At 41.4% G+C, this 27394-nt stretch overlaps 2 protein-coding genes and 1 long non-coding RNA gene across 4 annotated transcripts in view; 1 reads left to right on the top strand and 2 right to left on the bottom strand.

Annotated features, from left to right (window-relative positions):
- The window catches only part of vps53 (VPS53 subunit of GARP complex), a 28258-nt gene extending 10476 nt beyond the window's left edge, over positions 1–17782 (bottom strand). The window contains exons 1-14 of the mRNA XM_053422640.1: positions 17645–17782; positions 17204–17284; positions 16367–16416; positions 16205–16271; positions 7862–7948; positions 7307–7422; positions 6284–6403; positions 4422–4500; positions 4156–4299; positions 3901–4043; positions 3260–3401; positions 2059–2139; positions 1705–1799; positions 395–637 (exon numbers count right to left, since the gene is read on the bottom strand). Coding sequence (XP_053278615.1) covers positions 395–637; positions 1705–1799; positions 2059–2139; positions 3260–3401; positions 3901–4043; positions 4156–4299; positions 4422–4500; positions 6284–6403; positions 7307–7422; positions 7862–7948; positions 16205–16271; positions 16367–16416; positions 17204–17284; positions 17645–17731 — 1535 coding nt within the window. The 5' untranslated portion in view covers positions 17732–17782. The remainder of the gene's footprint in view (positions 1–394; positions 638–1704; positions 1800–2058; positions 2140–3259; positions 3402–3900; positions 4044–4155; positions 4300–4421; positions 4501–6283; positions 6404–7306; positions 7423–7861; positions 7949–16204; positions 16272–16366; positions 16417–17203; positions 17285–17644) is intronic.
- A 4585-nt stretch (positions 17783–22367) lies between these two features.
- LOC128440268 (putative nuclease HARBI1) lies at positions 22368–24072 on the top strand. 2 transcript variants are annotated; one of them, XM_053422934.1, is made up of 4 exons: positions 22368–23093; positions 23217–23519; positions 23725–23825; positions 23859–24072. In XM_053422934.1, exons 1-4 carry the CDS (start codon positions 22390–22392, stop codon positions 23924–23926), a joined length of 1176 nt encoding a protein of 391 aa, XP_053278909.1. In that variant the 5' UTR covers positions 22368–22389; the 3' UTR covers positions 23927–24072. The 2 variants fall into 2 exon arrangements, with proteins under 2 accessions (XP_053278909.1, XP_053278907.1); XM_053422932.1 differs by having other exon boundaries at positions 23725–24072.
- On the bottom strand, positions 23570–24355 carry LOC128440269 (uncharacterized). The gene is made up of 2 exons (XR_008338498.1): positions 24099–24355; positions 23570–23962 (listed from the first exon to the last, which is right to left on the bottom strand). It is a non-coding gene; the product is annotated as an uncharacterized LOC128440269 (long non-coding RNA).
- Between the last annotated feature and the right edge of the window lie 3039 nt (positions 24356–27394).

Raw genomic sequence — 27394 nt, 5'->3', positions numbered from 1 at the left:
TGTTTGTTTGTTTTTTTGTGTGTTAGCAAGATGATGCAAAAACTACGAGACAGATTTGCACGAAACTTGGTCGATGGATGGGAAATGGGCCAAGAAAGAGCCAATTTTAGTTTGGCACAGATATGAACAAAGGGAAATGTTAATCTCTTTCTCTAACATTTCAAAAGTGAGTGTGTGCAATTTGGAGCAGCTTGACAGAGTTGAAGGGGTCTGTTGGACCGTGGTATGCCTGCTACCAAGGACCATTATAGTTTCTGCATTGATCGTCTCTTAGAAAACTTTTCCGATTGAAGAATAAAAAATAAGTGAAAACCATTGTTTTCCCTAGTTCCCCGACATGATAATTCTATTACAATACTTTTTGTATAAATAACCAAACCCGAACTGATCTTACTTTGGAAGGTTTCCAGAGAGGATCTTCCAGGCGTACTCCCTCAGGAATTTCTGGAAGATAGTTGTGAGGGCGATCATTGGTTCTCCGGTGCTCAGCTGTGAGCACTGCACCATGCACTTCTTGTAATAGACAAAGAGGTCAGCACAGCTGGGCAGGACCGCTCCGCCTTCCTCCGTGCCCACCTTGGGTGGGCCTTGTGCTCGGAAGTCGGCCACAAACCGGTCGATCAGCTCGCCTAGGTTCCTGCAGATGCCCGTAAAATGTACAGCCAAACCCACACAGGTTCACACGCACAAGCACACACACGGATGGTTGGATCAGGGGCACATGAATGAAATCAAAACATTTAAACATTAAAAACACATGATTGCTGTGTAATCCCAATAAATACATGAAAGGATAAAATAACATGCAGACAGACACTGAACCAGATGGATAAACAGGAGGAACTATTTCAAGCATATCAAAATCCTCAGTACTACATTCAACAGGTCCATGGTTAGTTGGGGTGGTCCGAGCCAACTCAATATTGCAACTGAAGCCAAACACAAAACAAGCAGGCCACTGTTCTCTCCTGCTAGATCCCACTAGGGACGAGCTGATCTGGCCATGCCTGTTTCAGGCCTTTGGACAGAAGTGAAATGAGGTTGTAGCTGTAGAATAGGTCAATCATGTTCACTTGGACGAACTAACAGTGTTCTACGCACCAGCGAGCCAAGAGCTGGGGGGGGTAAATGCATGCAAGCAAAGCAGAAAGCAGAACCAGGACTGTGTTCAGTTTCAGGAGTGATCACCGGGATTGTGGGAGGGGAGGGACTGATGAAAGGGAGGCGAAGGAAGGTGGTCGAAGACGAGAGGATGACAAAGTGAAAGATTAGGCAGGAGGAAAATGGAAAAAGAGAGGAAAAGATTGGAGATGGAGAGGAGGAACGAAACAAAGATTTTACTGTAAGAAAGAGACCAAAGAGGGATACAAAAAAAATTATAATTCAGGAGGTGAGAATGAAAGTAGGCAGATCTGCAACGGCAGAACTTAATCTTTAACCTTCCCCTCTCTCTCTCAGTGTCTGTGGTCATACAGCTAATGGAAAACATTTCTGCCACAGTGGAGACAGAGGCATGGGCAGGAACAAGAGATGGAAAGACAGTGGAGGCAGTGAAGTAGAATCGGAGGAGGAGGATCTGATTGATGAGCAGGAAATGGAAAAGGAAAAGGAATGTATGTGCCAGGTTAACGCACAACCTGCTCCTGATTCTGTGTGCGACAACACTACTCGGGTCTAGTCTGGTTGTATGAGTGTGTTGCTCACTTGTCCTGGGACTCTATGTAGACATATAGATGAGGTTCGAAACACTTGGAGACAATGCCGTGGAAAGGGTTGTCAGGAGCTTTGGGCTTCCTGGGCTGAGAGAGCAGAAAAAAATGGGCTGTTAGTGAAACAACAGGGTCTAGTTGTAGCTGATGAGTTTAAATCATTAACATTAACAGTGGGTTAATGTTTTGCTTTCTATTCTGTGAGCAAAAGGTCAACGTCAAGACAAAGCAGTGTAGGAGACACGTTGCTTTATAGTTAAACTGCCCTGAAGAAACTGCCACATCTAAGGACAACTGATGGTCTCTATGCTGCAAAAAGGTGAGGTTGGTTCAGTCCAGATCATCTTACCTTGGCTAGATCCACATCCTCACCTGGCTCCTCCTCCAGGAAGGGGTTGGTAGGTTCGAGAGGGCTTTCTGATCTCTTTTTCTGTAAAAAATAAACACCGAAATGCTCAATTGTAATGAGCCAAACTGCCATTTAGAAATCCCATGGTAACAATAGTCCTGAGTGTGACTAAGAATTTTTCTAAGATTATCCACAATGATCTCCATCGATTCATCTCCATCTTTCCATGTTTTTGTAGACCATTTCATGACCACCTTGGATGAACCTGCTACTCCGGTTATAAAATTCCAATCAACCAAATCCCTGATTGAATTACAGAGGCCAGCAGGCATGGGTGTAAACTGAACTCAACACAAAAGAGCCTCTGTCTGGCCAAAATATTATCATTTCCAAACATGATTGGCCTAGACTGTGCCTCAACAAAACTAATCATCTGTCCATCCTGAGGGAATCGCTTCCACCTACACATGCCAACATGAGTGGGATGGAAAGGTCTCTTCAGGCTATGACACCAGAGTAGCCTGTGTGAGCGTCACTTACATGAAACTTGCTACAAATCAGCAGTTTTGTGTAAGTTTCATTGTAGCACAATTAAAAGCACAAAGCAAAACTGAATGTAATTTGATGAGGGAAGGAAGATGTAGATTATACACTCACGAACACCTACTTTAACTTTAACCATATGACAGGATTTTTTGGGGGGGAGAAGCTGTGCCTTCAGATTGCAGGGAAGTTACAATATATAAGTTACGCTACAGATCTCTCAATCAAAACGATAATTTAAGACCTAGTTTGACTATGTCCTGAAGCAGAGCGGGGGAGTTGAGTTGCAGTCTTCTCCATCTTTGACGATGAAAATCTACCTGCAGCAAATCATGTTCACGAGGAGGTAACATGTTAACGTTTTATTCAGGTTAAACACGCCAAACGGCAATGAATAATCGTGATCCATTACGATGATGACCATTTGATACAAACAGTAGAAGGGAAAAAACAACCGACTGGCTACCAGGGTGTGTTTCCCTTGTTATACGTTAACTATCCCCATAGTTATAGCAGGGATGGACAAAGCCACGGGTAAAGCCGATATGACACAATTAAAAAGCAACCAAAATGAATCATCCAGATACCCTAAACAAAAATTGGGGAGTAAATAGATCTATTGTTGTTTTGTGTGTGTGTGTGTGTGTGCGTTTCTCACTCCAGGTACGTCAGTCAAGGTGGATCCTGTGAAGCGTTTGGCCAGCAAACCCTCGAAGTTGGTGGTTCTCTGAATGGCAAAAAGAAGCAGTTTCACCTCAATCTCCTTTGCTCGGGTTCGCATCACTTTGGCTAGCTCCACCCTTAGGAACACACAAACACACACATAAATATGGACAGTTTGACCTTATCACATTTCAATTTCTACCCTTTCACATCCAACTTTTCCACATAATTATAAATAGTATAGTTTTCTTTAGGCATAAACATGTCTTGTCAGACTGGTTCCAAGTGACACCACAATCTACTGGATGTTTTTCCTTGATAGTTGCAGCCTGGAGAATTGCGCAAATGCCAATCTACTTTCTTCTCTCATGAAGCTGCAGGGAAAATATTGAGAAATGGGGACACTAGGTCATTGCTCTACGTTAATTACACAGAAAGTGGCACCAAATCACTGAGTCATGCCAATCAGGTCATATTTTACCAGTGTGGTTTACTTCACGATTCAGAAAAGACCAATTTCTCAGATGCTGTCTGTTTAATTTAATTTCAGAAATAACCTTACAATATTCATTAAAAAAGATAAATCATCTAACATATCATTCATAGCCTAAACCTATAAGTTGTAGATGTGTTTACCTGGTGATGTGACAGAACTCCACAGCAATCCTCTCAGTCATGCACCATTCTTCAGGAAACATGCGTCCATATTTCTCCTCATAGTCCACCAGCTGCCGTTTGATCCAGGCGTAGCGGCGATCGATCTTGTCCAGCCAAGCAACCTGAGCAACCAATGAGCCATTATCATACATATCTAGATACCTCCTTTTCGAATTAAACATTTACTGCAACTAATATGATCTCCTAATTCATGGAATTCAATTTCTAACTCACATCTTGGTTTTCCTGGAAGAGCACCAGGTACTCTGAGAGGTGCTGCCTGATGAACTTTTTGATGATCTCTTGTTTGATGCGCGGGTCCAGCACGTTGGCCACCAGGCAGGCATCTCTCAGCACGTTACTTGGACCACCTGTTCTCTGGATGGATGTGATAAGGATTTAAAGTTGAAAGATAAACAGGACAAAGGAAGGAATTTGTCAAGAAAAAAAATAAAAATAAAGAAAGAAAATCTAGATTCTTATTTAATACATTTTTGTACCTTGGAGCCCTGAGAGGGGAAGGCTTCTTCAAAATCTGCCAGGATCTGAGTCCCCAACTCACTCTGTGCTGCTTTCACTCTAAAAAGGGACAAAGATAAAAACTCTGAACTTAACATTGTTCCCTATTTATTGCTAGCTATTTATTTTGGGAGCCGACGATTTGGGGTCACATGTTGCCATCACCGTTGAGTGGGCAGCGGCCGTGTTTGATTTGGGAGAACTACTGTAAGGATTCATACAACACCAGTGAGCTCAAAGTGTTCATAGTGTTCAACATGTAAGTGAATGACAGTGAAGCCAGTCCTCAGATGGTCTGCTACACTCGTAAGATGTGGGATGGGTTAAACACACACAACACCAAAAGTCCTTCCAGTCGTCCAGAATAAACAGGCGAGGGTGGAGGAATAGTATCACTGATGGATACCACCTGAGCTTAGAGCAGTCATTACAAACACTCACTGTGGACTAAATACCCAACTATCCACTTCTCTCTGTGAACTACTGGGTATGAATCTCTTATCCCACACCCCCTGCCCTGCAGCTCCTGTTTCAGCTGCATCCCACTCTGATAAATTGATCAAATCGTTCTTATTGAATCATCTCGTGTCTACAGCTGTTATATCTGAATGAGACCAAACAGCAGATCTAACTATAATTAATAAGTGGCTGCACTTTGTCCACTCATGTACATGTACTGTATACAGAGTAAATGGTGCCGCTAGACACAGCCAATCACAGCTTCTCTCTGTTTAACAGTGGAGTATTGAAGTTATGCCTGTGAGAAAAACATCAAGCAATGATCAGGAGAAGTCACAGTGTCAAGTTACTTTTTCCTCTTGCTGTAATTTCCCAGACTCTGCATATGATCTTATACTGTCCCAAACTCCAACCCCTTCATATCCATTATTGTGGGATGTAGTGCTCCTCTTCGCATTTGTCTCATCTGATCCTATGTGTCTTACTCTGATGAGTCAGGTCAGTCCAGGTCTCTCACAGAGAAGTAGTTCGTTTTTTCTATTAACGGTTTGTGTCCAGCTGTCTGCCCTGCCTTCATATCTTTCCCTTCCTTGTGTTTCTCCTATCATCTGTTTCTCCAGCAGTCACTTCTTCCATGCAGCTGTTATTTGGTATGAACTCTGTCTGCCACACCTCAGTCAAAACAGAACAGAAGGTCGATCCCTTCTTGCTTTAGATGACCAACACCTCTTTGAACTTGAGAGCAAGTTGGCCAACACGCCCCAAACCGATTCTGGTGGTCTTGTAGAATAAAAAAGAAACAACTATAAAATAATGTACATTGTTGTGGGTGTGTGTTACCTAAATATACTGTTAATATATATGGACTATTTAACATGCACAGCAATCTCAAGTGCATAGTGTAATAAAAGCATCTTCCATATGCACCAGTAGAAGCACAAACATGGAGATGCAGACACACCCTCAGAAACTATGCCTCTAATCTCTGCCTATGGAAGAATTGCTGGCATAACACAACCCTATTCAGTGTGTTTCCTTCCTTTGTGTTCCTGTATGTGTGGGCCTGTGCGTGCATGCGTGTGAATATCTGCATAAACAGGATGTAATACGCAAAATACCTCCAGCAAAATACTGTAACCACTTTTCAACAGTTCAGCTGAAGAGTTGTGGAATATTACAGCTGTATTGGGAGTTCCAGAACTGAACTGGCTACTGAGAACGAGCTCCTATTAGTCAGCTTGAGCAAGGCACTAAACCCAAGAATAGCTGTAATGCAACTGATATGCGCAAAGGAAGTATAGTTGAGGAAAAAATGAGAAGAAATAACCTTGTGAGCACATCAATCACTGGTGTGTGTGTGTGTGTGTGTGTGTGTGTGTGTTACCTCTCAGAAAGCTGTCTGATCTGGGTAATGCCCATGTACTTGTGGAAATGTTCCAGCACATTGACCACTCCCTGCAGCAAGTTGGCAACTTCACCATACTGCCTCTTTCTGGTCATGGCTCTGGGACAAAACACACATGTCAATTAAATCCATTATTTTTATAAAAGGAAAAGCATTGATACTCATATTCTCTGGACATTTACCCCCCCACACACACACACACACATTATACTCCTTACATATTACATTGTTTTTTAATCTATACTATTGTTGCTTTCCTTTGGCTCAACTCCTGTTTTTATTTTGCTATATAAATGAATCTGACTGGACTGGACGGTCTAATATCCATCTAACTGTATCTTCCTAAATCTCAAACTGGCTTCATATACAAATATAGGGAACAGAAGAATATGAATCTTAGATATTAAGATGCTTAAGGCCCTTGTGGGATCTGCACAGGTTCTGTTTCTCTCCATCTACACAAGATATTCTCCTGAAGCTTTATCACCAGGTCACTGATTCTATCAACATCACTGAAAATGGTCAGACATAGACCTAGTATAAAGATGGACAACTTGTGCTCATCCTCCCACTGTCAAGAAATTAAACAAAATATTCTGGATACTAATGTTGCCATCTTCCATCTATGACATAATTTGGAGCCATATGACCTGTGCTGCAGCTAGCCATCGAGACAGTCGGGCTTCACTGGTAGGAAGCCGTTATGTCGTCTATCTTTATGAACAGTCTGCGATAAGACTGCAATAAAACTCATCCTCATAATTATGCTGGTGAATTGTATGTTATGTAAAAGTTTGATTCATTTCAGTTTTTATTTGGATAGTCCCAAATCACAACATAAATTATTACACTTTACATACTAAAACAAGATCTGTCTTGTACTGGCAGCAACTAAAACTTGAACCTAAAAAAAATTATCCATCTCACAACTACTACTCTAGTCATATAAGCTTAAGGGGTAAACTGTGGGAGTCTTTTGGTGCAAATCGTGATTAAACCCACTCTAAAGAGTCCACACCCCCCGCCAACATGTGCAGGTGGTTGAGGGTGGTGATGGATGTAGTTAGGTGGCGCTTGGCATGGTCCAACTGCTTTATGTCCCTCGTAATCTCCTTAACCTGTGCAGGGAGAGGAACAAGTCAAACAGGCTGGTCTACAGAGAAACACGAAGAAGGAGAAACAAGCATGGGGGGATAGTAGGGGATAATAGTATAGATTTGGTGAAGAAATAAACAATCAGAGCAGGTTAAATAATAACAGGGAAAGTTCCTCACTCAGCCCAACGGCCTTACTCTGACTCTCACTAACACACACACATAGTTTCACATGAAAGGTGCATTACCTTGACTTTAAATAATTGTCCCATTGTCCTATATTGTAACACCAGGAGGATCCAGGTTGTATCTCCAATGTCTCATGTCCCTGATAAGCTTCAACAAGCCACTGTGTGTGTGTGTGTGTGTGTGTGTGTGGATGTGTGTGTATGTGTGTGTGTGTGTGTGTGTGTTTGTATGTGTGTGTTTGTTTGTATGTGTGTGTGTGTGTGTGTGTACATACCATTTGTTCAGACTTCTCTGCCTTGTCCTTGATGTCTTTGATTTTGCCAAACAATTGTTGGATGGCAATCTGGGCCTCCTCCAAAGCCTGCACAAAGCAAACAGAGCAATAAAAATAAATAAAATAAAAGTACAATGAGGACACATTTTAACTACTGTGTATGAACCACCAAGAAAGTTTTTGCGTGTGTGTGTGTGTGTGTGTGTGTGTGTGTGTGTGTAACACTACAAATCAGTGGTCTTGCTTAGCACATCCATGTTAGATGCCAAAATAACAATATAAGCAGAAACAGCAACAGGAAGTGGTGAAGGAGTATAAAAAAGCCAAAGCCTTGATTCTAACAGAGAGATGATGAAGTTTACATACTGAGTGGACATCTAGTCAAAAGAGATATGATGGATCCAACTGTATCGCTGTGAATAAACAAGATCTTCTCTGCTGTTTGGCATATAGCAACACTGAGGGGGGAATGTTTACACTGATCTGTTTGTTTGTCTGTGATCAAGATTACATAAAAACTACTAAACGGATTACGACGAAACTTGGTGGAAGGATGCCATATGGAAAAGGAAAGGAAAGAACATTGTAGTCGCAGATCAGGGGGCAGATCCTGAATATTTTTCCACTTCCTTAACATTGGTAATTCAGGCATTTTTCAACATTGTCATTGATTTCTCAGAAAATAATTTATGGATTTACATTAGAGCTGTGAAAAATAACGCGTTAACGCGTTATGATTAAATTACAGGATTAATTCGGTTTTTTTTTTTTAACGCATTTAACGCATGCGCAGAAGGACCTTCCAATTCCGCCGCCTCTGCACTAGTTGCCGCTCTAATGCAGTCAGACGGCAGCTGCCATTCAAACAAACAAACAACATGGATAATTCCAGAGCTGCCAACTCTCACGCTTCCGCCGTGTGACACACGCTTTTGCATGTTTTCACACGCACTCACGCCACACATCCAATTTCTCACGCCAAAAAAAAACTGGATCTTTGAAGTGAAGCGCATGACTAAATCTATTTAACTTGTTGACGACACGAGACGAAAATGTTGGTGGTTGACTAAGTCACGATCATTTTTTAAAACATCATCGTATCAGGCCGTCATGAAGTACCAGGAGCGGGCGAGTGTGTGTGTGTGTGTGTGCCCCAGATAGCGCACCGGTCCCGAGGCTCCGCCCCCCGCCCCGCGCACTCGCTCAGAGACACAAGACCAGAGCTCCTTCACGTGAAGGAGCTGGTCACTGACTCACCGGCTGCTCAGTGGAAACAGTGAAAACACAGAGTTTCTCTGGTCTCAGCTGATCAGAGCTCAGCGTCTTGATCAGAGCAGAAGCTGCAGTTGGTTTCTACCGAGCTGCAGTTTCTGTGTCCGCCTCCAGCCTGACCTGCTCTCACTTTTCGTTTAAATATTTCGCCAACTAAAATATATATTTTTAAGCTATTAGGCTGCAGCTATATGTTTTTATTTATTTAAAAATAGGGTACTTCTTATTTCATACATTTTCCACAAATACGGGGAGGACTCAAATAACCCTACAAAGGTCTGTGTTTAATTTATTTCAAAGTAGGCCGACACTTGCCTGTGTATTTTCTTCTCTTCATAAGCGTTTGGTTTTTCCTTTGTTGTAACAGGTAAAAATATCAATCAAATGTCAAAAGTTTTCTTTATTGTTGTTCGATAATTTCATAAATGCAACAAACCATAGTTTAGTATAGTATAACTTTATATAAAACTTTATTAGCTTTGTTATCAAATATGTTTTGCGGCTCCAGACAAATTTTATTTTGGGGAAGAGGGTCCATTGTGTTGCTTAAAAAGGCTACTGTTTAAGCACTTTATTTGTTGCACTTTTTTGTCTGATGGAAAGTGTGGTGGGAGGCGAACATAAATCATTAATTGCTCTTAAGAATACAATTATTTAAAATATAGGTTAGGTTTCAGTTCAGAATTAGTTGAAAACCATTGTAATCAAAATGTCAATCAACCTACATTGGTCAAATCTTAAACAAAGGTCTATTAATTAGGCTATATTGTGGTCATTGAGGCACAACAATAGTTTTCTGGTTGAATGTTCAGCTCAAGGCTAGAAGGCCCTACAAGTCATGATCAGAGGAACATGAATCAGAAGAAGTTCAGGTATTGCACATCTTTAGCATACCACCCAAAAATCCACTAGAATGCAGGAAACAACATCTACTTAAACCAACATTTCCTGGGGGTGGACCTTCAGCTATGTCTTTGCGTCACAGAATGTAACCAATGTTGTCCATCTCCAGTCGGCCGCTCCTATCAACGACTTCGGGCCCCAAAGGCCACCAGAATGCAGCGAACAACATGGATACAACGCCAAATTCCAACAATTCCCTGATATTTGAGCCACACAATGGCTAAGGAGCCCGAATATTGTTTAGGATGAAGATTATATTAATGTTCCATATGGAAAAGCAATGATAACTGCTGAAGAACTGCTGAGTTGCAGCACAAAAGAAAAGTTAAATGTCATAAATCTTGTTTTCACAAAAATATTCCGAGAAAATCGGTAATGTGATTAATCATGATTAATCCATAGAAACCTGTGATTAATTTGATTAAAAATTTTAATCATTTCACAGCCCTAATTTACATATTTGAGTGTTTGCAATTGGTGCGGCTTAATTGAATTTAATGGGACTATTGGGCAATTCTAGTTCCACATGAGATGCAACACAGAAGTTTGTTTCATAATATAGTCATCTTCCATCTACATCCCTCACAAGTGAACTGTCTCCCTGTACCTCTATGCACTGAGCTGACAAACTCTAGTGTCCTGTGTATTAATTGTGAATGACTCAGGCTATAAAATGCCCATTAAACTGCCTTGGGGTATCTGTGGAAAAACCAAAAAAATGAAACACGTGGTACAATAGTCTTGATTTTGTTTTATGCACAAATTCTTGGGCAGTGAATTTTGAAACCCTGTCAGCAGTTAACATACCCAAATAATTCCTGATTAAGCTTTTAATTAAATCCATCACCCCATGTATATATATATTAAAACAACTGTCAATGTCAATTTACTTGCTGAACACACTTAGCCTATAATAATGTGAGTATCCGGGCAGAGTGAACATCTGTGTGTCAGTTGTGGTGTGCCGGTCTTTGTCAAATTTCCAAGGGATATTTTTTTTCTGTCCGGTCTCACCACTGGCTTTGGTCCATGTGAAAATGTTGAGTCCAGTCCCGGCTCTAGAATGGGACCGATGTCAAACGGACTAATTGGACTAATTGACAAGCTATCGAGATACCTGACATAGATAGATGGGTTTTAAACTGGCATACAGGCCATACGGCTAAGCTCTGCATCAAGGCTGTCACTTTAAAAGGCTAAAGAGGTCATTAGCAGTTTTAAAAGCCTATAAAGCCAGACCGAGTTGGACAACATTTGACATATACAACTGTACGACGGCTGAGATGCAATTCTACTATTTCCACATCGTCTGACATGGCAGCTGTCCTTTGATGGACCTAAACAGAGATTTTGCTCCGACATCTGATGCCAAGGTAATTGGCTTCACTTGGCCCGGTGCTGTGGCGGCACTGCAGACACAACTTCAGACTCACACACACACACACACACGAGGAATGCTAACAGCCGGCACCAGCTGTGCAAGGAATTTACTACTTTTACAAGCACCTCTCGGAGACAAGTGAGCAGCGAGTGAGCAAAGGGAAAAACAGTGTACGTACATTCAAACAATCTCTCTCACACACCCACAAACACACACACGCATGCACACATGCACGAACGCATGGACAAACACACACGGACACACACCTTGCAGTGACAGCAGTGGATTTATTTTCCATTCTGTGTCATTTCACAGAATAATATCTGGTGACAGTGTGTTGGAGTCAAAGTTAAGACGACCCCTTATATAACCAGGTCACAACAAATCCATTCTGCCATTTAATCCTATAAAGCAGGGGTCTTCAACGTTTTTTAGGCCAAGGACCCCCAAACTGGTGGAGAGATGGAGCAGGGACCCCATACAATATATATTGTATAAAATTGTGTTTTATATTAAACTGGGCCTAATGCCATATATAGGGATATATGATAGCTACCCTGTTATTGTGCATTCAATACTAAGCTATTCAAATATAACAGGGGTTCATATTTTCATGTTTTTAATTTAAACATGTGCTAGGTACAGGGTGGCCATGCAACTGCCATTTATAAACATACATCTTGCATACAACACTGAGCTATTAAAGTAATTTACAGATTCTAGTTTTTATTTTAAACATACATGTAGAAGAGACAGTGAATCCTCAAGCCTTCTGTGGATGGCACACATATTCCCACATTAGTGAAATGTCAGACCCTGATGGGTAGCACACATCTTATCTAACCTTGGACGGATGGAAGTTGTCAGGCAGAGGGTCATATCAGCCTCTCAATATGTCGGATGCATGTTAATGTGTATTTAAAGACCTTTAAATTTGTGGGGGGGGAAATTGGTTAGAAAGCAAATAAAAAATCATAAAAAAATCAACCAAACATTTTTCGCGACCCCCCTGCAGTACCTCCGCGGACCCCCTAGGTGTCGCGGACCCCCTGTTGAAGACCTCTGCTATAAAGGAAATAAACCTGACAGATCTTTGGCAGCATTTTCAAACTAAAACAATCTCTGTGCATTTTTGCTCTTTATCAGGTTTAATCCCTGTCCTGAAAATGCATATAACATGAACACTCTCGTACACTGGGCATACGTGTACACTGGCAGCGTGGTTGGTAGTTGCAGAATTGTTGCAGATTGCTCGAATAAAAGTTTGTCTTCAACGCATGTGAACAGTTGTAACGTGGCAGAATTTAACTTCGCAACAGATGTTATTTAAGACAAAGGGTCAACAACTACTGCTGGTTGCTTTAGTCCAGAAGAGGGTCCTGTGATAGGAGTGGCCCGAAAAGACCCAATTAGATTAGATCCATCTCATTGTTTCCAAACATCTCAGTCTCTACCTGTCTAGACTCAAATGCGCAAAGAGTCTAGACACTCTAGAAATGTTTCCAAACTTCTCAGTGTGAGCAGCTCTAAAACTCTGGACTAGTGTGGATTCCAGGCATATGTGTAGAAGCGTTGATGCGTTTTAAAATGAAAAATAGTCGTGGGGATGTAGCATTGAAACAAACGAGGCGGTCTTTCTATTCTTCAGTTAAGATGATCACAAGCTGCCTTCAGTTTGAATGTAACTCTTTCTTTTCATGCCTCATAAAACCCTTTGGTTGTTTGGAGATTGAAAAAAATAAAGAGGCAGGTTATGTGATTACTCTTTGATCTGAGAGTGAGGAGGAAAGGAGTGGCACTAAATCTTTGAAGAGCTTTCCCAGAGCAAACTGCACGCAAAAGAGACCAGAACCTCCAAGGCTACAATTGTCGCTCATGCACACTCGGTTCAGTCAATCTGGCTCGCATCCTAGCGCTCATTTCCTGTATTTAGCCTTGAGGAAAGCGGAGAGAAAGACCACTGCCCAGCAGGCGCCTCCGTGCCCAAGATGTTATCTGCTCCCACACGAACATGCACATATGCACACCAGTGTATCTCTAACCTGCAATAAGGAGCATATGTTCCGTGGCACACATTAAGTGGTATTATAGAGTTAGAAAGAAGGAAAGGGGAGCTTCTTTCCAAAACCTAAACAGGAGCGAAATACACTGCTCTCATTCCTCAGACAGACATCAGTTTGACTTTCTTAAATAGAGGGTATACTACATGGTACATCCGACCACCCCATTTAACAGTTGGACCACTGCCTGGGTGCAACACTTCATGTAAACATTTTTAATGTTTTACCTGACAGGGATGAGAAAAGCTAAGAAAATGATTTAAATGACCATCTCTTCTGGGTTTTGTTAAAAACAACAACTGTTGTTTCACTCACTAAAATAAGTTGAGGAACAAACTGAGTTTTACAACTGAAGGAGAAAGACAATCTAAACACTGTATATTAGAGAGCGAACAAAGACAGCAGCAGTTTAGAGTAATAAAGTACAGTGAAGTAGTATTAGACAGAGCTCTGAGGAGTTAAAAGGGTGTTAACTAAATAAAAGAAGCCGTGTACAGCCTTTTCTGGATCAACATTAAACATTTACATTTAAGTCTATTCTATAGGACGACCACCCAGAAATGTATCTTTAAATGCAGCTTCCTTGATACCACAATAGACTTAAATAAAGAACGCATGTTAAAAAAATGTACCCACAGAAAGATGCCAAGCTACAAACCTCAGCAACCAGGAAGAAACCACAATTATCCAGATTTTATTTGCAGTAAATAACTTTAAATTGCAGTTCCATAGATCTTTCGCAGGGATTAATTAGGTGGATTAATAACAGTTTCCTGCAGCAACAGATGTAAATGGAGCCTTGAAGAGTCATGAAAACTATTCCTACAGGTGCACCAACTTTTGTTGATGACTTACAAGCCCTTTGTCTATGAAAAAATGTTGCACCTAACTTTGTTACTGCACGCTACATATGAGAAAAAGGTCAGTGCCAAGGGATGTTGGGCTGGTTGCTCAGGGGTTCATCTTATACAACAAAATAATAACCAAAACATAAATATAAGGTAAGGACAAGACAGTGAGTTCAAATGATAGAAGGATAATGATGAAAAATAAGCAGATTAAGATGAACTGGTGGGACGGTACATTTGGTCTGGTTTCCAACCTGCCAGGGCCTCTATCTTTGGAGTTTGCATGTTCTTCCTATACTGGTTAGGCTTCTTCCCACAGGTTAGCTTTATTGGCAACTCTAAACCACCTGTAGGTGTGAAAGCAAGCGAGGTTGTTTGTTTCTATATGTCAACCCTGTGATAGACTGATGATTTGCCCACGGTGTACCCCGTCTCCCACCCAGTCAGCTGGGATTGGCTGAAGCCCTCCCAACTCCTCAAAGGAAGAGTAGTACAGCTAATAAACAAATGAATCAACAAGTGCAACAGATTTGTGGGAACTTTGGCACAAAGAGAGCATCGTACAATGGCAGCTGTGTGTAGCAGTAAACTCAGCTGGCATATACAAGTGTCTTATGAAAAAGGCACCAATTCACCATACCATAATTTGTCACCTCACTGTATCAATTCATTTATAAATTTCAAATAACACGGTGGGTTCTGTCTCTCAACAGAGATTTAATCAAATCACCAGCTGCTACGACACATTCAAGGTTCATGTGCAATAAATCCAATAGAATGTGGACAGGAAAAAAAACATGGGAAGTGTTAAACAGCCACTTACACACTAAATACCAGATCTATTAGCTGCCAGGGACAGTCTCATTTCCACACTCTCATTAAATTGACCATCTTTTGACATAAAAAAAACACAAGGAAAAATCATTCCCCTGACCTCCTCTAGTTTGTTCTCTCCTCTTATCTTTGCTCTCTACATCCTTCACTACAAATGTTACCATCTTGGGTTTCAAAACTGGGGATCGCATTGAGCTCAGTGAATGAGTTCAGTAAATAGGAGAAAAGATTAAACTGCTGATCCTGTTGCTTTTATTCTATTGCTGCCTTTATGCCTCCATCACCATCCTGAAATGAACACCTCTCCGCCTTTCCATCTGCAGAACAAATTTTCCCTCTGGAAATGTTGGAATGGCTCTGTGGGGCTGGAAAAATAAACTCAAATTATTGTGTGTGACTGTATAATGTTATTGGTCTGGATGGGATTTAGAGCGTTTCTGCTACTGCAACGGTAGCTGACTGGGAAAGACAGGGCCACCGAGCCAGACACCCTGACGACAACGCACACCTAATCATGTCAGTTGGTCAGAACATACGCCGGTTGGCCGTCAGGTGTCACGTTCCTCTTAAGCCACAACTCCTTGACAGAGTGAGGACCTGGATTAAATCAGAAGGGGCTGCTCTTTTCCGTCATGCTCCCACAAGAAAAGGCAAGGACTCAAAAAGCCTGGGTTTAAAAGAAATCTAAGTATTTACATATGGGAATCCATTTCCCAGACATGTTTTCCGTAAAGAGAGGTAGTTTAAGCAGCGGGAATGGATCTGAGTCATCTTGCCCTTTTCCATGGAAGCAGTGTGGAGAAAGAAAAGCTCAGGAGAGGGGGAGGAACATGTTTGTCTGGGTTGAGAGCAACCGATGGCACCATCTAACTTTAGGGGGACACTATTTAAAAAAAACATGTGATGAACAGGCACAGCCGTGAGAGTTTAAAATATGCAGATGTGATTTTTTTATCTCCCCATACATGGTCATCCTGCTGTGTTATTACAGTGCTAAAAATTCAAAGTTGATGTATGTTTCCTCGTGACTTTCAGCTCAACTCACCTGTCTGCCATCCTGGCCAACGTTGGTCTGTCCTCTCACCACCGTTCGGATGTTGTCGTCCAGACGCCTGTGAAATGCAATGCAAAATGTCAGTCAACAAAAGATGAAAATAATAAATCAAAAAAGATGACACGCATCATTATATAATTTGCATTCACTCACCGAATCTTGAGACGAATCTTGTTAACCACATCATCAATGTTGGCCAGGGACTGAGAGAGACAAGAAGTCAGAAAAACAAAGAAATATTTTACCATGTTTTCTATGGCTAATAACTCTTATTATATCACTTTAGTACCTAATCCTATGTTAGTCGTGCTGCTGCTCTTACAAAAGAACCATCTCTAAACAGAAGTACCATTCATCTAGCATGCATGTGTGTACAAACTATCATAACATATCTGGTCTATAATATTGACAACTTGTATTTAGTAACATCACCTGTTGAATACAAATAAAAGTAGTTGAAAATACATCCAGCTTTCCACAGTACATGAACATAAACTACAGGATTACAGTGACCCCTCATGGAGAAACAGTATAGATACACATACATGTATCGTTGATGGATACTGCATAGTGCATCATTTCTGAAAAGTTTCAATTAGATACTTCAGTGGGTCTTGTTTTGTGCATGTTGGTAGGGATTGTAAATAAAACAATATCAACCTAAGTCCAAAACAAATGGGTATAATACTTATTCATATTATCAGCACAGTGAGGACGTAAACACATAATTGGTTGACATCAGATTTGTAAACTTTTGTGTTGCTTATCGAGCGTTGTAATAATATAAATACAAAAATTATACCACGGTTATTATGATAATTATGTCTATCAACTGATATTAACCCATGCTGTGTAAAAGACCCACTATTTGAATATAAAAGACAAATTGTTCTCAGCTAAACAAAGACAAAAAACTGTCGGCCTCATGTTAGAAACAATGATCAGTGTTGCTGTGTAGCTGCAGTTGTGTGTGCGACAGTGGACAATCACCTGCTCAGTGGGGAACAGTGTGTTGATGTACTCCACAGCATTGAAGTCTGCTCTGTCCAGAGGGTCCTGACTGGGAAAAACCTTGAAAACAAAGACACACAAAACACTTTAGTCAGAAAGTCATGGCTGTCTGTCTCCCTGTATATCTGAGGATGACTTCAATGTGCATTAAGGTGAAGCCTTGTAATGTGATTCTCAGATGTACTGATAGAGTGACAACCTGATAGATTAGTAAACCAGTGAGATTACAGATGCTGTGTCATCAGATATCTTAACATTATCCCCAGCTAACGTTATATATTATAGCTGGTGGTCGTAATAACAGCGTCACACCCAGAGAGCAGCAGCAGGGTGAGATAGCTTGCTAACAGCTGTGTGTGTGTGTGTTACAAAGAGCAGCAGCGACGTTTAAGAACACCAGTAAGTGAATAAAACACCTACCTGCTCAATGGCGAGCTGCACCTCCGGGGTGAGATGCAGAATCGACTCCAAATCCTCCGCCAACTCAAATTCTTCCTCCTCCATCATCGTCACAACAAAGCTGCATAAGACGTCCCCGGCGAGAGACTTCCTGGTGCAGAGGATTCTGGGAAACTGTCAAACGGTGCTTTCAGGGCCATCGGACACCAGAGTGAGAACACACGCACACACACGCACACACACGGACACACACGGACAAACACACAGACGTAGAGTTCAGTCGTTTTTTTTGGTTCAATAAATGAAGGTGAAAACAGTCATAGGTTCAACAATAAATACATACATATATAAACCATTAAACTCATCATGATGTATATATATATATTACAACTATATTTATAGCTTTTACCAATTTTTTCTCCAGCACAGACTCTGGTATCAATCATGACATTAATGCATAATAATGGTATTTTTGGAGGATACTGGGCGAACATGCTGCCCAGTATGACGAGCGCGGTCGTGGTGTGCATGGTAACCAGGGAGATAGAGCATATCAAGTGTAGCCTCTCTTATACTTTCAAACGAAACAGGTGCAATTCCCCAACACAACACAGACCTTATTGTATCCTGAATCTGATTTGGGTCTCCACAACATGGCCCATGGGTAATAGCTGGAGCCCCCCCCCCCCCCTCCCCCACACACACACACACAAAACACAAACTTTACAGATTTCCTGTAATTGCAACTTACCTGAGATAGGAATATTTCTGTTGCTGCTTTCAGATGATGGATTTTCCTTGGGAATTTGCAGCATCCTGAACATGCAGTTAACAGCAGGAAGTCACATGGAGATAAGGATCAAAATGTGTCATCGTTTCTCCTGACTGAACAGATCTTTACATGCATCTTCTTAATTATTACAGTAATAGATAAGGTGCACCTAAACTCAAACACGCTCTTTTTCGTCTTCTATTCCACTCCCATCCCTTAAAGCCCCGTGTGAAGTGAGCTGATGAAAATCCCTATATTATCCCTACATTTTAATTAAATTTTACACAGCCTTACAGCTGCTCCCATATTCGCTGCTTTCCTCGTGTCCTTAAATCTCCTCACAGCTGCTGCTCTGAGTTGAATACATCCTGGTCTTTTCTAACCTGTAAAATGATTAAATTGACAACCTGCTGCAATCTCACAGTGACCATCAAACAGAAAAAGACCTCTAATGCACAACTGCATAAAAAAAACAGGCCCCTTTTGAGCCATGAATTACTGTCATTATGGTCTGACATTTGAGGAACAGCAGTGCCCCCTGCTGTTAGCCACCTATTTACATTTAAAGAACTAGACTGAAGCAGTAAAAAGGTGGCTGATGAGAGAAAAGGAGGAACAAAGAAAAAGGTGGAATGGTGAAAAGGCAGATATAACATAAGGTTGAGGGACTGGAGGGGAAAACGCATTAAGAATAGAGGAAGGTTTAAGGTGAAATAATAAGGAAGTGAAGAGGACACAGGGTGATCAATCTTCATAATACCTTTTTAGGATTTAATAGTGTTAGTGGTGTCTAAGAAAAGTCACATAATTGAAGTAGATTTAATTTACGATTTACAGAAAAATGTTGCACAGGCTTTTGTTAAAATTGGTCAAATGCATAAGTGAGAGCTGCCTGATCATTTTTGAAGAATGCATGAATGTGGTGAAAGGGAGGATGAAAGAAAAACCACGGAGAGAAAGTCGACAGGAAGAGCTGAGGAGACGTCTGCATTGTTTTGTGTCAGGTAGGGACAGAGCAGCTGTTGGAGACATCAGGGGTCACAATGAAGGCTGCAGACCAGCAGTGTTTGTGTGTGTGTGCGTGTCTGTCCATGCAAGTATGAGCGTGGGCATGCATTTTATGATAATCATGAAATGAAAATGAGATGTAACGTTGGCTCATGGTTTGGCTGAGAAGATATGACATGCCTGGCAGTTGTAACAAAAGAAAATGGCTGTGTAATCCATCTGTTAGACAGATGCAAAAAAAAAATAGCCAACATGACAAAAGTGAAGGGAAAAGAATTTATAAAACTCTCTTAAAGTTTCATAAAGGTAGTAATGCAAAAATGTAAAACAAAATCTGTTATAAGCGAGGATGAGAAAAATTTAAAGTTCAACTCCACCCCCATATCTGTAGATTCTGGATTAAGCGAGAGCCAGTAGCAGGTTATGTTTAAGGTCATAAATTAATTTGTGATAGGAAATAATCCTAATTTGGATTCTTTTTTCAGAATGGTTAAAATAATAAAAATGTGTTTAAGGCTGACTTATGAATAAAAGAAACTGATGATTTGTTTGAAACATATAGACTGGATGAAGACTGATAGAATCTCCACTTCCTCCTCATTGTATGAAAATGAAGCTAAAACATCCCGGAGGCAGGTGCCGCCCCCTTAAGCTTTCGTTGTCATTCGGAGCCAGAGTGTGCGCAGTATAGATTTTGGAGTGTGGACGTCCAGCTCATACACACAGTCGACCAATCACAAGTCAGTCTCAACTGTCATCATGACATTTTGCCCTGTTTTTCTACCATCAAATAACCAATTCAAACTGAATTTAAGAAACACTTGAAGAACCATTAGTGTAATAATAAGTACCACATAAACCATCTTAGAGAACAGAACATGTATTTGACATAATAATTTGATCCATGCCACATCCCCTAACATGGAGTAGGTGTTTATATCCTATTCTAGACAGTTTTTATGGAATAATCTTACTTGCAAAGTAACAAATACCTATAGATGTCATATAAATGTAGAGGAGTTAAAAATTCAAACGTCTCTCTCTGGGCTGAAGTGGAGGTATAATCGTCAGTACTTGACTAAATGTCCTCTCCACCGCTGGTATAAACACATTCAGAGTCAGATTGCAAAAAGCTGAACAGACAGATAACCACAGTTAATTGGCTATAAGGTTTCCGATAGCTTGTAGAAAGCCATTTGCTGCTCGAGCCTGAGCTGACTGGGCTGAAGTTTTTTCACCAGCAGATTTTTTCTTCTTCTTTTGTTTGTTTCTTGCATTCAAGAGCCTTCAGGTCAAGCAAAAGCAAATGGTTCAGCAAAGCAAAGCCAACACGAGTCTCTGGAGAGGAAAGAGATGGGAGATAATATTAAGAGCTGCCAGGGGGAAGTCATCACCAGGTCTTGAACTCATTTGTGGCAAAGGACGTGGCATATTTCAGGGGTTGTGAAGAGGTCGAGATGTTGAGCACTTGCGAGAACATTTGTTTCAAAGTCCAGAAAAGAAACTAACATGTCGAGATTGGGCCACAAACAGGACGCTTGTCTTTTACCTGAGAGTCCACATCCGTCATAGGAAACCTTATTTGGACACGTACCAGAGAAAAGCCTCAGCCAAACTGGTGAAAGCCTTTGTCCCAGCTTGTTTGGGCACCACTTGCATTGATTTTGGAGACGCACTGAAGATTTGCAGAGTGGATGCATGCAGCAGACGGTGTTTGGAGTGTATTCCAAGGATTTTAGCTATTCCAGGAAGAATAGAGAGGGAACTGTCAAAGACGTAAGCAGAACCAAAATTTCCCTCAACATCCGATCCAAGATGTTCTGCATTACAGGATTTCCAAAGACTGTTTCATGTGTCGAACATCAGCGTCTTGTGTACAGAATGTTTTGTTGAATAAAAACAATTATTGTTTGCGGATTCATCTGCGATTGCACTTTATGTCAGACAAAATGAATATAATTTATTCAAAAGAAACAAAAGGGAACGTGCATCTCAGTCCTTGAGAACACGCGTCAAGCTAAAAGTCTCACAGTGTTTTCCAAGACTCAATATGTCTCATAGACGAGCCCTGCTGAATCTTCATAGGTCTAACCAAGCTAATTCCCTAAAACCAGTCACTAAGATTAAGCTGCCGAGCGTTGGCAAGTCTTTAGCTGCATTATTTTTGCTGCATTATCCTCCCCTAACCAGAACAAGCCCTCAGTCTGATGATAGTCAGCCTCTTTCTGTTCTTTCCAAACGTTGTCGTCAGATCTGTGGGATATTTTCACTCGAGAAATCCCGCAATTCCTCCAACTAGGATTCGGGGGAGGCTTCTGCTGAAAGTCAGCTGAGACGCCTGCAGCTCTCGGGATCCAAGCAGCTTGTCTAGCCTCTTCAAAATGATCTCAATGCGTACTGTTCATCACCATCCATGACGGAGCAGAAGAGACAAAACAGCATGAAACTAAAAATCCACCAGCGACATCACTGTAGGGGAAAAACTGCTGCTGAGGAGAGAAACGCTTGCGAGGCTCGGATCCAAGGCTGGCAGAAGGAAAGGCTTTGCACTCCGGCCAGTTTCTGAGTCGCAGCCAGACAGCTTTCTGATCAAGCTTGAAAACTGATCAAGTGAAGATCTTCCCTTTTTGTATTTTCCCACTTCCAGCACTCATCTACATATCTATGTAATTTTTGATGAAATAGTATCAGATCTGTGGTAGAGCAAAGTTTGGGGGGAAATAAAGAATGTATTAGGAAACATGGTGATCTGGGGCCGTATTCACAAAGGATTTTAGGGCTAAAAGTAGGTCCTAACTGGCGAATTTAGGAGTAACTCCTAAAAATAATGGGCGTGTCACTCTTAAATGTAGGACTCCTAACTTTTTTCACTAAGAGCAATTCACAAAGTATTTTAGGCCTAAAAGTAGCACCTAAGTCAAGGAGAGCTTAAAAGTCCTCAAGAGGACTGCTAACTCACTAAGACCTATTCACAAAGAATCCTAAAATGGCTGCGAGACGAAATGCTTTGGAGACAATGGAAGACCGTGAGTTAATCAAGAGATATAGGCTAAATCGTGAGGGTATTCAACTTGTTGTGGACTTAGTGCGGGATGCAATAACATCCCCGACTAACAGGAATAATCCCATTAGTCCCGAAATAAAATGTTTAGTAACACTACGTTATTTAGCAACAGGGAAAATGCAACTTTGCAATGCCGACGATTTAGCAATATCACAACCATCAGTCAGCCGTGCCATAAACCAAACTATCAACGCGCTAGCTAGACCACATATCATCCAACAGTTTATCCGGTTTCCTTTGGACATTCAACAATTACACAGGATCAAAGCCAACTTCATGGCGATTGCAGGTATGCCCGGTGTGGTCGGTGCTATTGACGGGACGCACATAAAAATAATTGCTCCATCAAAAGATGAGGACGTGTTCGTCAATAGGAAGAAAGTGCATTCCATCAACACGCAGGTTGTTTTTGATGCAAATTTCAACATACTGGATGTTGTTGCAAAGTGGCCTGGAGCTACCCATGATTCGCGCATTTTAATGGAGAGCGGTCTGAGGCAGCTTTTTGAGAGGCACCATGTACCAGTTGGGTGTCACTTGCTGGGTGACAGTGGCTATCCCTGCAAGACGTGGCTTTTGACACCCTACCTCAATCCACAACCGGGAGCACAGCTAAAGTATAACATGTAAGTGATTACGCAGATTACGCTTAGTCCTATGCGTAAAACACATCGTATTGGCTCTTTGACGCCTTTTATTTGTTAAATCCATATTTATTATTGTTTACCGTTTTCCTCCATATATGTTAGAGCACACAAACATACACGAAATGTTGTGGAGAGAGGAATTGGGCAGATGAAACGTCGGTTTCATGTACTCCACGGCGAAATACGCCTCACCCCAGAGAGGGCAAGCACAGTCATCACTGTATGTGCCATTCTACACAACCTCTGCAAGCGGAGGAACATTCCACAGCCAGACGATGATGACGATGAAGAGGACGATGACCCCGATGATGATGATGATGGCGCTCGACAACATGACAATGAATTTGGCCGTGTGGAACCGAGTGGACTGGCATTTAGGGATCACTTTGTGAATACACATTTTAGGTATTGTTGGCACATTTTAACACCTTGGCACAAATCAGTCAACACACATGTGTAGTTCATAACATTTATTTTTTCAATTTTTCAACTTTTCGATCTTAAGACTGTAATATTCTGTCTTCATTTTTATTAGCCACTCTTTCGCTTTGAGGACCTTTCTTTGCCTTTTTAAAACCCTCATTTCCATCCTCAATTTCTTCTCGTACAGTGAACTGGTACCAGCAGCAGGAGGGAGAGGAGAGCCAGTGGGTGCACCAAGAGGGAGAGTTGGAAGAGAAAGGGGTGGAAGAGGAAGAGCTGTGAGAGGAGGTGCAGCTGGGAGAGGAAGAGCTGTGAGAGGAGGTGCTGCTGGAAGAGGAAGAGCTGGCAGAGGAAGGGCTAGGAGGGGGAGAAGAGGAAGAGCTGTGTGATGTGATGCTGCAGCTGGACTTTCATCTTCATTTCTCCTGTGGGGAATATATATATATTTAATTTGTAACACATTTTTGGGAAGTGGGTTGACCAGTTGCACGTTGTAATTCTTCTGTAAATATTAAACAGAAAGGTTTTTCATGAAGCCTTTTTAAATCATTGCATGCATACCCCTCAATCTCCTTTAGCAACTCGACTGCAGGATCAGCTGCACCCTGAAGGCCAGTAATGCTTGCGTCCGAGCCTAGGACGGCGTACACCACCGATGCGACCGGGGACAACGGCTTTGGTGCAGATCCTCCTCCAACAAATTAAATTTCAGTTTCATTCACGTTTCATATCACTGTAGCCTTTGTTAATTGTAAATTTAAGACATGCAAATGCATTTCCCAAATGAATGCAAGCAATGATAATAATGGACTTACCTGTAGCCGCACCAGCTCTTTTATAGTCGGCAATCTCAAACCTACACTGTGATTGCAGGGCATACCAACGTCTTTCGCAATCGTCGGTAGAGCGACAAACAGCAGGGAAGGAAGCATTTATGTTTACGCATATTTCTTCCCATGCCTCCCGCTTCTTCTTACTGGTCACTCCAGCCCCGAATCTACCCTTTATTACCCCCCTCCGCTCCAGCACAAACTGGGCAAGTAGTAACAATTGGTCCTGGGACCAATTGGCCTTTCGCTTGCGTTTCACGTTTTCAACATCCATCATGATAGGGGGACTTGAACGGCGGTATGGGCTGTTATTTAAAGTGTTTTAAGTGCTGAAAAATGCTCATTGGATAGTATTTTGCAGGGTGCTTTTAATTGCCTCCTTGATTGAAAGCAATTTACGTATTTTTATAGTTTGCTTTCTCTCTCTCTCTTGAACGTGCAGGCTACAACCTCATTATCGTGGTCTGCACAAACTTGTCATCATGCGTGTATTCTGCTAACTGCACTGTCCATAACTACTTCATAGGAATTCATTTCTAGCCTAGTCTATTTCCTTGTTTTTCGGTAATTTAGTGGGCTCGTCTGAACAACCAATCACCGCACTGACCGCTTCTAAACTCGTGCACGAGAATCAACGTCATCCATAGCAATGGCGCGTCACTCTTAGTTCACTCTTAGTGATTTATCCTTAGTAAGAGTAGGTCTCAAAGGCTTTGTGAATAACTTTTAAGAAAAAACTCCTACGTAAAATGTTTTAGCGCGAGTTAGGAGCACTCCTAGCGCTAAGATAAAATCCTTTGTGAATACGGCCCCTGATCTTTAAATAACAAGGTGGCACTGATAAGCATTAAGCTTGAACTGATTCATTTAACAGTTGATTGTGGTTTTGAATTAGAACATTCAGCAATAGTTCTTTGTCAGTTCAAGTCAGTTTAGGTCATAAACTGTAAATTAAGATGGATGATAAATTACCACTTCCTAGCACTCAACAAAAATGAAGCCAGAATATCCTGGGTATGGGTGCTGCTATCTTACCCTGATGATGTCATGTGGAGCCAGAGCCTGGGCAGAATTGATCGTGGTGTGAGGCTGTGGTATCGAGGTCTTACCAACAGACGCACTTGACCAATCACAAGTTAGTTTCACTAATTTACTAATTCTTACTAATTAAAGCCAAACTTACCAGGGAAATCTGAACTTGAACAAACATGAGTATGATGCGATCTAACTATAATGAAACCATATTCGAGAAAAATGTATTTAACGTCTAATTTGACTTTTTAGTTTGGCCTATGTCCCATCTGCTAACATGGAGGAGGCAGGGTTTATGACCTACACTGCAGCAAGCAAATGAATATACTTGATTGTCTTTGGTTTTTAGTGTGGTATACGGAATGGAGAGCAGTGATTGGTCAGCAGTTATTGAGGCGGCAGCTCAGTATTATTTACTGGTGGCAGTCCATGTAATGTTTTAAAAAAAAAAACTCAGTAAACTAATGAAACAAGGTCAGCACAGAGGTGATGTAACAGTCAGGAGTCTCAATGTTACATTTGAATCAAGATTCAGGCGAGACCTGACTGACTAAGTCCTACATGGAAATAATAATAGGGCATAAAGGTCCCAATCATAGGTTAAATATAACATGCAGATTTAAACGAAGGCTGACTTTAATCTTCTTATTTTGCCAAGATTATCTCCTGAATTACCTTGAAGCTGATGAAAAGAAGGAAGCAGAATAATTTTAACTCTGAAATTAATTCAGCCTCAGGGATTTTAGTGGTGTAATTATCTGGCAGGTAAATTCAACATGATTGCATTCATGTGTTAACAGATATTTCGAGCCGGAGAATGACTCCATCTGTGATTCTGAAGACTGTCTGATTCTTTATTACTCATGTAAATTGTCCATTTAACAGAAACACGTGGATGTCAACGTTGACAATTATAATTACTTTAACCAAGTGGAATAAAGTGGTTAAACCATAAATACTTTTTTCACACAGTAATTATAGCCGTCTTAGCACCATGCTAACTACAGCCTGGACATGAATAGAAAGCCTTCTCAGGGAGAGTTAGCATGCTAGCTTAATTTGCTCCAAAGGGATCCCCTAATCCTGCATTTTTGCCAGTGTTCACTCCTACACTCTTATCTACCATTCACATATTATCATTACAGCATTCTGTCCATCAGTGTTGCAAGGAACAGCTAACTTGACAAACAGTAGCCCACTATAGGACGTCTCTCATGCAACATGCAACTGCATAAACAATGAGTAATAAATCGTTTTTTTTCCTGCAATGCACATACGTGTGCGTGTACTGGGCAAAGTGCAGCATCATATATGTTTGGATCAGGTGTGTCATACTGTAAGACTGAATCTCTATGCACTTGTGTTGCATGTGTTCTGCATGCATGTCCAAATTAAGTTCTACAGGAGGGAGGGAACAAATACATACACAGTGAATAACTTCCTGATGTGGGTCTTTGTGCACTTATTTGTCTGCTTGTCCATAGCATGATGTGGATTTGTTTTCGTGCCCATGAACATGTTGGAACACACATGCTCGTTTATGCATATGTTACGTGTGACTGTGCCAGGAAGTGTGTGTGTGTGTGTGTGTCGTGACAGATGGTTCGTTTAATAACCTTGCAGATGCCCGTGGGGTTGGGATGCCCGAGATGTGGGGAGCGACCTTGTTTTTTATGACCACACAAACAGCGACCTGTTACATTTGGGAGTATTGGTTGTATGCATGTGTGTGTTTGTGTGTGTGTACGGTCCAAGATTAAAGGGGATGTATTATGTTATTATATTCAGGTTCATAGTTTTAATTTGGGTATTTACTTGCAACAAACTGTTCAGTGCTGCAGCTCCTCTTTTAAGTCAAAAACACTTTTAAGCCCAGTTTGCTCAAATGGACCAAGTGGCCTGCTCTTTTGTTACTGGTCGACGATGTTCAGTGTAGGTAGGAAATGTCGATCTCCGCTCTCGCTTAACCTGGATGGTGGAGGGTAGCCACACGGC

The sequence above is a fragment of the Pleuronectes platessa genome, chromosome 5, assembly GCF_947347685.1.
Source record: "Pleuronectes platessa chromosome 5, fPlePla1.1, whole genome shotgun sequence".
NCBI classification, from domain to species: domain Eukaryota; kingdom Metazoa; phylum Chordata; class Actinopteri; order Pleuronectiformes; family Pleuronectidae; genus Pleuronectes; species Pleuronectes platessa.
Note: the sequence above shows the minus strand (reverse complement) of the source record. Positions and strands in the feature narration are given on the sequence as shown.